The 12665-nt window shown below is 42.3% G+C and overlaps 2 protein-coding genes across 2 annotated transcripts in view; one reads left to right on the forward strand and one right to left on the reverse strand.

The window, feature by feature from the left end:
- The first annotated feature begins 248 nt into the window (after positions 1 to 248).
- Positions 249 to 6300, forward strand: LOC116430392 (uncharacterized). The gene is made up of 6 exons (XM_031984464.2): positions 249 to 328; positions 1008 to 1499; positions 2054 to 2301; positions 3113 to 3683; positions 4259 to 4481; positions 5090 to 6300. The coding sequence occupies exons 2-6, from the start codon at positions 1008 to 1010 to the stop codon at positions 5251 to 5253; spliced, it is 1698 nt and encodes a 565-aa protein (XP_031840324.1). The 5' UTR covers positions 249 to 328; the 3' UTR covers positions 5254 to 6300.
- An 839-nt stretch (positions 6301 to 7139) lies between these two features.
- Positions 7140 to 12665, reverse strand: part of LOC116430968 (uncharacterized) — a 31419-nt gene continuing 25893 nt past the window's right edge. Inside the window, exons 6-7 of the mRNA XM_076365678.1 lie at positions 12525 to 12591; positions 7140 to 10935 (exon numbers count right to left, since the gene is read on the reverse strand). Coding sequence (XP_076221793.1) covers positions 7863 to 10935; positions 12525 to 12591 — 3140 coding nt within the window. The 3' untranslated portion in view covers positions 7140 to 7862. The remainder of the gene's footprint in view (positions 10936 to 12524; positions 12592 to 12665) is intronic.

The raw sequence follows: 12665 nt of genomic DNA on the forward strand, positions 1-12665 counted from the left end.
CCAAAGGTGCGCGCGGTGTCGACCGCGTGCACCGGCCTGGCCGCAGAGCGAGACACAAAATGGACCAAGCCACCGGGAAGTGGGGACCTGGATTAAAAGCAAACGAGGGCAACGTCTCGGCGACAGAGCCATCTCGGACCTTGAGGAGTCGAGGTCGAGCAGAAACGCACGCGCTCGTTCCACAACCGGTGATAAAACAGAGCGCACGGCACACAGTTCATTCGGCGAGCAACCGAGAAACGGGATTTCCGGTGTCCGACGGGCCGATCCTGGTCGCCCACGTGATCGTACGCCGCCGCCTGGACCTCAGCCGACGATCCACGACACGGTCAGTGATGGTGTCCATTTTCAACCCTTGTCTCCTTTTCTCGTTTCGTCTTTACCGTACATAACGTAAACGGGATATGGAGTATTCCTTAAGTTTCTTCAGATTCCTTCTGTAAATCGGGGATATTGTCTTATCTCTTTATTCTGAATTTGTATTACTAGCTTGAATTTTTGGAAAACTTGAGGATAGGAGCATAGACATAAGAATTTTCAACCCTTGTCTCCTTTTCTCGTTTCGTCTTCGCCGGACATAATGTAAACGGGATATAGATCGGAAAAGTAGTATAAGACAGAACTAAACTCTGTGAAAATTTCCCCACTGGTCAATTCGAGTTTTCAACGATTTCAGTATGGAGTAACACTTATCAATAGATTCGTAGACATCTAAAGAGTATATCCATAGATAAATCACATTACATCAGTACCATTACTGTAACCTACTTTCAATCTACCAACAGCATTAATCGACGGTCGTAATAAATTGAGCTCTAGTCAACTAATTACATTCGTGCCATCATCAGTAGCGTACAATGAAATCAAGTTTCGCTCTGTCGTGATCTCGATCGACTGTACTCCGCGTTAATCCGTTGTGCGCGCGAAACAGGTCAAGTTCACGAAAAAGGTGATCAGGACCGGAAAGTTTCGAAAGTGCAAGCGTCCACTTTCCCCCTCGGTTCCAGATGCTGCTGAGGGGAGCGATCTGCCTGTTGCTCCTGGTGGCCTTGACCCTGACCGGCGGCCGGTGCAGCACGCGATACTTCGTCAAGATGAGGACGAACGCGTCCGACCTGTTCAGAACGAGGGGGGACAATTCGAGGATGCTGGAGGACTCGGACACCAGCCCGTCCCACTACCAGTCGAGGACCAGTAACTACCAATCCGAGGAAGATGAGAGAAGAACGAAGGACGCGAAGCCCGAGAACGAACAGAAGAACCAGTTCGAGACGTCCACGTTCAATCCGGACGTGCTGAACAAGTTCCTTGAGGAGTACGCGAATAAAATTAAGGGCAGCACTGAGAAGTACCCTAGATTCCCGTTCAGGATCGTGAAGCCTGCCGAACCCTTGCTGCTCGAACTGGATGACCCGACCACGCACACAACCAGCGTTAGCTACAACCACGAGACCAAATTCGAAGTTAACGTGGAGAACACCACTGCTGCTGAGGACTCGGTAGGTCTACGAATTTTTGGGAGATCATTTATGAAGCATCTACTATTTAGGAATAAGTGTTGCCATATTGATAATGTTGATAGTTAATATAAGAGCCACTGGACAGGATAAGGTGACCATTCTTGGTTTCTTCTTTTTGTGGTTATTGAAAGGACAATAGATGATTCCATGAGAAATTGTAGAAATTGACTTAGCGATACGGAAGCTGAATTGTAGATCAATAGAAATCTAAATGGATTCTTGGAGTTGTTGTCGGAAAATTTCGAGAAGACAATTTCACTGGTCGGTAGTTGTAGCGTTAAGAGCGAGTAAGTTTCTACTTTTTTAGTAATGAGATTTTGCTACCTACGGAAGAGATTTTTAATAGTTTAGAGGTCCTCGATCGTCATTATTCGATTATTTGTTAATAGATAGATGAGTATAAAATTGTTCAGGTTTTTGTAATCTGATCGTAAGTTTCGTTTGTTTAAAGCTTTTTGAATAGGCCGACGAATTTCTCGTTGAATATGAAATTTGTTCAGAAATGAAGAATAACTTAATCGTTTTTGTTTCAGCTGAGCGAAGCTTTGAACGATACCCTGAAAAGGAACAAATACTACGGCGCGAATTCATACGAAGACAGAAACGGCTGGGTCACTCTAGAAGCGATCCCGTGGTCCAAGAGTAAAATTTCGAAATGGCAAGCGACTGCCACCACTCAACGACCCTGGCCGGAAGTGAAGCCATGGGAGAAGCCTAGCATGGGAAAGCCTTGGGCCTCTGACTACTCTGTCAGGCCGATTTACGAAAATAATAAGCCATGGTAAATTAAAAGTTTCATATAAAAATTTTCATACGCAATGCTTATATAAAAGTACCTATTACTTCTCACATTCTGTATCGTCAGTTACAGATGAAATTGTTCATTAAATGTATTAACAATCTCATAACTATACTGTGGACCTTCATCGAAATGAAAAACTTGAATTCCTTTACAAACTTGTAAAGAGCACAGAAAAATAAAAATATACGATAGAAGATGGTTTTCCCTAACAAACATAAAAAGCACTATACTTTAAAAATTTGGCGCTTTAGAATTAAAATATTCCAGTTCCTAGATAGCAGATTTCATACGAATCTAATTACAATTACAGAACTTTTCCTATCTAGTAACTGAATAATTTTGTTTGATTATCAGTTTCGCTATGAAAATACTTGTGTGTTTAAACGAAGGTGCAATTTATATAATAATGGCGAAGCAGACGTTCACTTTGGATAATAGATCCTGTAAAATTTCACGGGATCCATAGAAACGGATTAACACCAGTGGAAAACTGAAATTTCTCCAATGTAAATGCAAAAAAATCCGTAGTGTACTCATAACTATAGACGTTTATTTTAAACGATGACAATTTCTATATATTTTTCGTTGTCAACACAAACTTCGTTTTTTTTTCAATATCTTTTCTTTTTTTTCGCGTTTATTCAAAACAACGCATACACGCACGCTACACCCATACATATTTACGCACGTCCATGAAGTTTACATCAATATTAACCTACACGTCTATATAACCTAAAACTGAAAAGTTCCGTGTTCAGCTCCCTGATCGTGAGTACTTCGTCAATTCTAGGTACCTAGAGAAGCCGAAGCCGACTTGGCTGGAAACAACTAACGAAAAGCCGTGGCAGAAGCCGACCGCCCGTCCGCCATATTACCCGGACAAGAACGACGAGAACCAAGCGCAAAAATGGCCGCCGGAGCGGCCGTCTTGGAACAAGTACACCGATCGGCCGAACAGCGACATAATCACCGACAATCGTCCAGCGAACTTTCCCAACAATTGGAACAGGCCGCCGCCGACCAAGCCCAGCTACCAGTTCCTAGATCGTTACCCCGACAAGAATCAAGCGGAAGAGAGCAACGACTGGCACGATTACCCGAATCGCTACGACGACCGTCCTAGACCGACCACCGACCGACCTGGCTTCTCCCATTACGACTACGTGAACAATCATCCGCAAAGCTATCCTGGAAATGGCGACGGTCAATGGGTCCTATTATCCACTAACAGAGGTTACTCGAAGTCCAGGCAAAGATCAATCAAGATCGACTCGCCACCCACTGCAAACGTGACTATGGTCGCCGGAGTGAAAAAGGAGGATCACGATCCTGCTATTGCAGTGATGACTTCCAAGAGACAGGTTAGGCTAGATCTTGAAGATTTCTTCTTTTTACGAGTGACAGTTAGAACGTTCGTAATCGAAATTAGTCTCCAGTTTATGAATTTTCATTTGTTAACGTATCGTGTGTAGGCAGTTGAACTGTTTGTTGAAAATTGGTAATCGATGAAGACAATTAGTAGACCGCTTTTTCGCATGAGATTAATTGTTGTAGCTATTAGTAGATGTCCAGTGGATGGTTAATTGATAAGTTCAATTAGAGTTCTGTTAGATTGTAGATCATTTGAGTTTATAAAGGATTTGGGAAACGAAAGTTTGTAGGAGTCGGTGAAGGTTTATTGTTTTACTTTTGAGGGATTTTCTATGCGGAACGGTAACTTTTCTTTGAGCCTGCTTTTCGTGAAATGAGGTAGACACGTTAAATTGAATATTGAGGTAGATTAATGTAATAATTGGTTGAACGATGGATAACATTTCGTGGAATCTGACCGGCGACCCAGAAACGTTGTCGTCGGGACACTTGTTCAGCGACCCGATCGATCCGCTCTGCTCGAGCATGTTACTGGCAGTCGCTTGATGAAATATCGTTTACCTAGGTCAGGCTGACGGTGTTACCGTCAATCAACGGTACGAACACTACTACGTCGCACGGAGGTCTGCTGGAGGTGGAGAAGACGTTCAAGAGCGTAGATCAAAGTCGGAGGGAGTACGAATTGGAGCAACAGTCGCTGCTGCCCGCCATTTTGAAGAAGAGACCAATCAGGAACACGCTCGGCAGCCAGCCGTCTAACTCCGCCGTTTTGGCGGCCGTCGGCGCAGGTGCATCACAATTTATTTATTGTGTATTTATTTAACCAATTAACTGCGATTTTCTCCACGATAAATTATTTATTTCTACAGATAAACGTGTAATTTTCTTCGTTTTGCTTTTATTGTTCGTTAGAATACATTAATAGATGCACTTCTTCTGCGTTTGACGAGTATACGCTTTATTATTTGATTTTATTGCGTGCAGAATGAAAGATTTTTCAAACTAAATTTCACAGTTAATCGGTTAAAAGGAGACTTATGAGAGCTTTATGAATTCTTAATTGAATCAAAAATAAATTTTTAATAGAGCAAAGACAAACTTTTAGTTCAGTCGTACGATGTTCCAATTTTAGTAGCAAGTAAACAAAAATTGATAAAACTCACCGCTAGGCCTTTTGGTAAAAATCTAGAGAAATAAAGTGAAAATTAAAGAAAGATGAATTTAACCGGATGAAAAATGGAAGATGGAAAACTAAGTAGATAAAGTACTTTTTATGCCTCGATCTTTTGTTGAGTCATTAAGTTTTTATGTTCATTCCTATATTTATGTATTCAATATTTATTCTTTGTCTTGAGAACAATGTGTTAATTAAAGATGTTAATCCTTTTCCCCGCAGGAATATTACCAGCAACAATGGCGATGATGATACCAATGATACTTGGCCGTCGGAGGAGGGACGTAACACCTTCTGACCCGGGTCTGTTCGCCGCGGGTCGTGACTCAGTCATAAATATTCGCGTTCCTACGAATAAACGAGCCCACGGAACGAGGCTGAGATAGGGAATGCGAATTAACGAGGAAGGAGAAAGTCTTTGATAATAGAAGAGGAGATTAGAAAATGAACGATCTCAGTGTTTCAGCGATGATTACGAAGCCCATAATAGAATCTATCGCTATCAATTAATTCTACCTGAGAAATGGGACATCGGTAGGCACGCTTAAAATCCGGCTTTCAATTAGCGAAATTTGCATTGCCGATTAGAACATGAATCTCTGATTGAACGGGACAGTTCTCTTGAAAGCGAGAAGATTTTCGAGGAGAGACTGGTCCCGTTTGAAGATCATTGATCCGAACTTTAAAAGTGAAACTATCTTGACGGAAAAGAAATCACTTTGGATTTCATCAGTCGATTCATCGTCTCGAGGATGGTCACTCAATCATCTTAAAAAATTCACGATCAACTTTATACAAATATTCTACTATAGGAACCGGGAGGAAATCCATTATTTCTAGTCTCTACAGAAAACTTTACCGATTCTTGTGAATTTTTAAACATTAATTCAAAATATAATTCCCTTCTTCTCTTACCACATTTCTCCGTGTAAGGATTAATTTTTCAAAATTTTAGATTAATATTAAAGTATTTGTACAGAGTTGTAAAGCTTTCGGTTGAGACTAGAAATGGATTTCATTCCGGTCGCTCTAATATCACACAGTGTCAAAATACATAGGTTAACGTTTAAGAAACGAACGCGTCGTTTACAGATATTTTCTTTAACGAGAAGCGGAGGCGTGACACAGAAACGTCGTTCCTCATTCCCGGATAGATTTAAGTTAACGTTTGTTACTCGTCACGACTCGTTAATGTTAATACTTGATTATTTATTTAGCGAATTGCTGGAGGAGATGGGAACGAATGTATAAATAACTTCTTCTTTATAACATATCTAGGGATACGTGTATCTTACCGGGTATCATGTAGAAGCACACCATATTTATTTATTTATTTAATATATTTATTTATAACATACTTTACAATGTCTCGTCGTATATTTCGTCGTTCGCTTAAATACTTAATAAAAAAAAGAAGGCATGAGTACCAGAACAAAGAAATCAATTGTCGGTGGCGGACAAATCCCGCGTCGTAATAAAATAGAACTTTTCGCCAGAAGTTTTTCAAAAACCCCATCCGGGCGACCATTGTCTCGAAAAAGCTTGCGTAGAATGCAACCCGACGCGTCCGACGCAAAATAGATCGTGTCGGGGTCGCATTCCATGCGAGAAATCCTATTCCCTAATATCCGTTTTAAAGCTACTCGTTTTCATTCTCGTCAAGGAACGTTCGTTTTCTATTCGATGATTCTGTATTAACCCTTTGCGGTCGAACGCCGCCGTAATGACGACTTCGAGCTTATATACCTGTAATCGAAAGCTGTAAATAAATAATGTCATTACTCGAATAACGAGGGATTAGTTTTGTGATTAGGATTAAGGCGTCGCATAGATTGATATGCGATTTTCTTCTTTCCTAGTATGTAAGAACTCGATGAATTTTCAGTTTTTCTGTGGAAAGAATTTCTAGAAGTTTCAAAAATGCTCGTCCGCAGAGGGTTAACTTTGAATTCTTCTTAATTTGGAAAGGAGGAATTTCTGTCGAAAAAATTGTGAATTTTCTTTAGCTTTTTCTATAACAGAACGATGAAAACTGACTTCCTTGACGATCGCAAAATGGACAGACGCCATCCTGTACAGGTTGAACCACCTGACACGAAGAAGGAAAGTATTTTTTATTTTTTGCGATACAATCAATGAAAAGAAAGTATAATAAATAAAACGAAATGCATTCGTCCTTTTAAATTGAAAGGTTACGCCATCTTGATGGAGACTCAAAGTGAAATGCATTCTAAACACTTTTAGTTTTCAGGAAGAATTCTTAATAAATCGCTGCGCCTCCAAATTCAATTTTCAGAGCAATAAACAATTGTTCGAGCATCTTCAACATAAAAGAAGTCTTTTTCTCTGGTGTCAAACAATTCGCCCTGCGCGTAAATGCAGTTCACAGCTGCAGAAACTCATCGAAAACACTTTCCTCGAGCGAAATGAGCTCCTCGAAATCTCTAATCGAGGGTTGCTCGTTCGCGAATCAAATCAAAACACGCTGGAAGACAGAATTCACATTGCGAAAGCAGTCAGCGCGACATACTGCCTCGGTACTATTTTAATCATTACTCGCAGTGTCCAAGAAAATTTTGGGACCTCCAGACATAGGTCGATAGAACAGTTTTCGGAATGATGTCTGTCCGTGGTCATAAAAGAAAGTGAAATCAAATCTATCACTACAGACAATAAATCACTATTCCTAATCCTGCATTAATAGACTCAATTCCTTTTAACACTAGAACTGCCAAGTAACTACATCGATTTATATACAATTTTCTTTAATAATCGAAAGAGTATATTTTTTGAGTTTCCAAGTAACTCTTACTATTGCATCCGCAGAAACGAATTTTCCTTGCAATTTCTCGCAAAAGCATCTCCGTAATTCGAATAATTATCAAATGAAAATCCTGAAACAGTTCATTTTAACCCGTCCGATAGTTCTAGTGTTAAAGCGCGGCCAGCGAGAACCTTTACAAGTTCATGATTCGATCAACCCAGAAGAGACACTTCACTCCTCGCCGTTGATTCTCTTCTGCACGTGTCCCAGGTATCTAGCGAAGCCCTCGCTCGCGTGCTTCAGCAGTGTTAATCCCAGTCTCAGTTTAATCTCCGCAATCTTCTTCACGAAGCTGAAAAGTCCAAAGCCCTCTTGTTCCTCAGGCTTCTTCGTGGTCGAGTTCATCCACTCCGCGTCGCTCTCCTCGGTCGTCTTCGAGCTCTCGGTCGAACTACTCTCGAAAGTGACCCCCGAAGAACTTGAAGAAGATGTTGAAGAGGATGCTAAAGAGCCATCTGCCTCCTTTAACGTCGTTGACGAGACGGTTTCCTGAGTCGATGATTCGACACTGGACTTCTCAGACGTTTCGACAGTCGTACTCTTCGTAATGGACTCCTTCTTCTCCTCTTCCTCCTCCTTCCTCCTCTTCTTGGCCTCTAACTCCTCCGAAATCTCGCTCTCCTTCCTCCTCGTCTTCACGTTGTCCTCGCCAGGTATCGCTGAATCGATAATATTCAAAATTTCGTTGCTAAGATCCTCTTCCTTGCCTTCCTCCTCTAGCTCCCTCTTTGAGGGTATGATCTGTATCACCGAGTCCCTCTTCACCCTCGAACGAAGACCTTTGAGGAAGACAGACCCCAATGGGTTGTCCACGGACCTTTTCGTCTTCAGAGACCTAGGGCCATGTTCAACAGCTACTGCAGTCGGAGTAATCTCCACCTCTTCGTAGCCCTCTTCGGGCCTAGCTGTCTGCACCTGTCCATGATTCTGATTAGGGAAATTGAAGTTCTGATTGATATCAGGCTTGAAATTCACGTGGTCGCTCTCGGTAGGCTCATAGCTACTTGGCAGCTTGCCTGTGGTAGCTTCAGATAAAATCTTCTCTTCGTAGGGGTACTCTTTGGGAACGTTTCCAACGACGAACTGCCTGTTAGCTGAAGAGGACTGACCCACAACGTATTCCGTGTGTTTAGGCCTGTTATCATAGTAATTTGGAGTACTCGATACGTCAGGGTACCTAAAATCAGTGTTCCTGTACTTCAAAACAGAAGCGGTGTTCTCTGGCCTGTAGATAGGGGACGAAGAGTACCTCTGGTCGTACTTCTTCGTCGTTTGCGAATCATAACCCCCGTCGAAGTGCTGGTACTGGTAGTAATTGTCGTAATCCTTCACCCCAGGGTACTTGTTGTCCTCGTTGGTCATACCTTGGAAAACCTTGGACAGAACCTCCTCCTCGCTTTGGCCATAGTTGCCGCCGTACTCGTCCAAGTTGTACTTATACTTAGGCTCCACCTCGTAGTTCCTCCTGGCAATGGTTCCACCGAAGGGATACAGGAAATAGGACGCCAAGCCTAGACCCAGTCCCACCAGGGACATCACTCCGAAACTGGGCATCACTTCTCGACTCAAGAAATTGTATATCTGCGTGCTGATCGGTTTCTGAATTGGTTTCTTCTTGGTCTTCGTCGCATTAGTGGAGACTTTAGTGTCAGATGCAATCTTGGACTCTTGGATCCCATTCTCAGCGACTGGATTCACCGTGATTAGGTCTGTTTCCATCGTACTGGACGCTAAAGGAGTGACCATAGTGGTGGTGGTCGTCGTGGATGGTTTTCTTCTACGGCTCTTGTTCTTCTTCCTCTTGGAACTATGCCTGGACCTCTTCGTGGTCGAAGAGGGCCGGGTTGTCGAAGTGGGCGTCTCTGAATCCACGTTGATTTTCGTCAACTCTGGATTGAAGTCGAACTTCAGGTCTATCCTGGAATTATTCAAAGTATCCTTCTCTGAATCCTCTTTGGTCTCGTCCTTTGACTCGTCTTTCTCCACCTTTTCTATCTTCAAGACAGGTGTGTTCACTTTGATAGGCTCTATCTCGATCTTGGTGTCCTCCACAGGCTTCTTCAGCTGAACTTTCAACACGTTACTCTTGGTGCCAACGGTTTTCATCTTGGTCGAGGTTTCAACGAGTTCACTGGTACTCGACACTGTCCTCAAGGTGGTCGTTAAATCCTGATTGCCGGTAGAAAATACAGTAGGTAGCGTGGTGGTCTTCTGCGTGTCCATCAGGATCGACGCCTTGATCTTCGTCACGAACATCGGCTTCTCGGTGCTCTCCGGCTTGCTCTTCGACACGGTGATCATTTGGACAGGCCTAAAAGTCACTTTCTCGATCTTAGCCGACGAGGCGTTCTCATTCTTAACAATATCCGGCTTCACTGTAGTGGTTCTTCTCAATTGCGGCTTCGGTCTGTTTTGCTGGTTAGGCCTGGAGGTCTTCAAGATCGACGGTTTCGACAGTACGGTCGTCTTCAGAACAGCTACCTTAGGTTTTGGCGTCGTCCTGATAGTCTGAATCTTCTTAGTGCTAACCACAGGAGACTCTTTATTCTCCAGGTTACCGCTAACAGTAACATTCTGAAGTGGCTTCAGAGTGATTTGGCTGGACTCGGTAGTCCTCTCTAGCTTCTGGTCAGGCTTCTTCGTGGTTGGCACAGGTTTCCTGGTGCTAGAAGCCTCTTCCAAGGACACCGAAGTTGAAACTGGCAGTGTAACCTTCTCCATCACTCTTTCCGTTGTGTCTATCCTCTCCATGATGGTCGTTGGCTTCGATGTCGCCTTGACTTCGTTCTCGATGGGAAGCTTCGTCTTTTTCTCCCCTTCGATCGTCTTTATAGTGGTTGACGGAGGATTTAGTAGGACCCAAGTGGAGATGCCGCCAGTGGTCGTAGGATGATTCTTGTACGCAGTCATCAAACGCGTTGAACTTAACTCTTTTTCCAGCTCTTCCTCTGTGATCGCCATCGCCTGGCCTGGGTGGCTAGTCTCAAAGAAGCCGAACTTCGAGTTCACCGGCCTACCGAAGCCCACGTTCACCGACTGCGGGCCGCTGCTCACCGTGATCTCCTTCGTCGGGATCTCGTTCCTCTCCGACAGCTTTTGCACGCCTGACTTCTTCGCTGCGTTCCCGTTGGGTTTGCCATCTTCGGAGCTAGTCACGTTCAACAGCTGCGTGGCCACTGTCCTCAGCGACTGGTCCATGTACTGCAGGTCTTTCAGCTGACGTTGCGTGTCATTTTGCAGCGCGCTGAAACGAAATTCGGCGATTCAGTCTTTCTGTTGGTATCTATGATTCAAGAGACAACTGGATTTCGATAGTCTGGTAACTGGGCCCGTTGGATCAAATTGAATTTCGAGCACGAAAACTTTGAATATCTGGAAAATTTGATTATTTCAAACTCGCGACAGACTGCGTAAGTTGTTCCTTACCTTTTTTCTGTTCGTCTGTGTGTCAGAAAGGCTCTATTCTAATTTGTTTAAGGAACTTTCAATGGTGATTTCTTTTGTACTTGAATCTTTGCTTTCTGATGCATGGTTGGCAACGTTTTGATGATTGAAGGATATTTTGTTGAGGACGATGTTAGGGGACACATGGGTACTAAGAATAGTTAGTGAACTATATGACTGAATGCTAATTTCTACTTTCATGGTGATGTAAAGAAAGAATACAAATTTCTTCGTTGGAATGTTTTATTTCGATTACAATTCACTGGCACAAACGCTATCAATGCCCTAGAATGACATAAGATTAAGTTAAGTATGAATTGGAACAATCCAAGTAATGCACTAATTACCGTATCGTTACAATGTGAATTCGTTCGGGTTCAATAATACTGTTCCTGTTGGATCTAGTCTACACTCTGCTTAACATTTCCTTACAATCGTTAATTGGTACAGGTTTAAAGCTACGTCCAGCGAGGTTAAGGTTTATTCTCTGAAATTCCATCCCTTACCATGTTCAAGAACAATCTTGGCTAGAAATAAATAATCACTAAAAATAATATTCTTGCAATACTTTTATAAGTAACATCTGAATAAATAAATAAATAGAAAAATAAATGAATAAATAAATAACTTATTTTGATGCACAGCAGTGCTGTCCAAAGCTCGTGGCTTTTCCTCCCATTCCGCCTTAGTTAATTCTACCTCCCTTCCTCTTATTAATACTACAAACGTCCGACACTGATTTCTTTATACACACGTGAATTTTTCTAACGATCCGTAGTCTATTTACAGAAATCACAAGAACACGATTATTAAGATTTTTATAATATCCTACTCACGAACAAGTAAACCAATTTAAAACCTTGCCCTACAATATCGTGTCAGACTCGTGGTGAAGATTTGAAATAAAATTTAATAAACACAGATATTATTCAGTTTGTTTGAATGCGAGTTACATATTATTCCTCTGTTATCAATAGTTATACCTTAGAGCTCTCATGTTGACATAGAACAAGCCTGGAATTTTCTCTTATTTTCAATAAATTATTAATAACGAAGTAGTTGGATCGATCAGAATCTAAAAAGAAATTATAGGACAGGGGGTTAATAATTATCCAGCGAAGACACCTTTACGATTTCAAGTATCCCGAAACGATGCATCTAAAATAGATCCGTTCGACTTGTCCAACGTTAATTAACGAACATGCCAAAGCACATGCGAGGAATCTACAACTAAAATATGGCCTGTAAAAGAGGAAACACGAGCCCCGTACATGGACAACACTAACAGAAATCCAGCTTCTTTGACCCTACTCTAAGAACACGACACAACGCTACGAACCTTCTAAACCCTCTAAACGAACCATCCAATAAAACTCGATGACTATCTACTGAGGCAACCTGTCAAGAGCCTTCTCGTCCTCCATCGGGGGCCTTCTGACAACAACTTTGGCAAGAACTGCCAGACAAAATCCCTTAAAATCTCCACTTGTCCGAATCAAAAATCAAGAAACGAGAACCTAACCACGGATC

Source organism: Nomia melanderi, chromosome 3, assembly GCF_051020985.1.
Source record: "Nomia melanderi isolate GNS246 chromosome 3, iyNomMela1, whole genome shotgun sequence".
NCBI classification, from domain to species: domain Eukaryota; kingdom Metazoa; phylum Arthropoda; class Insecta; order Hymenoptera; family Halictidae; genus Nomia; species Nomia melanderi.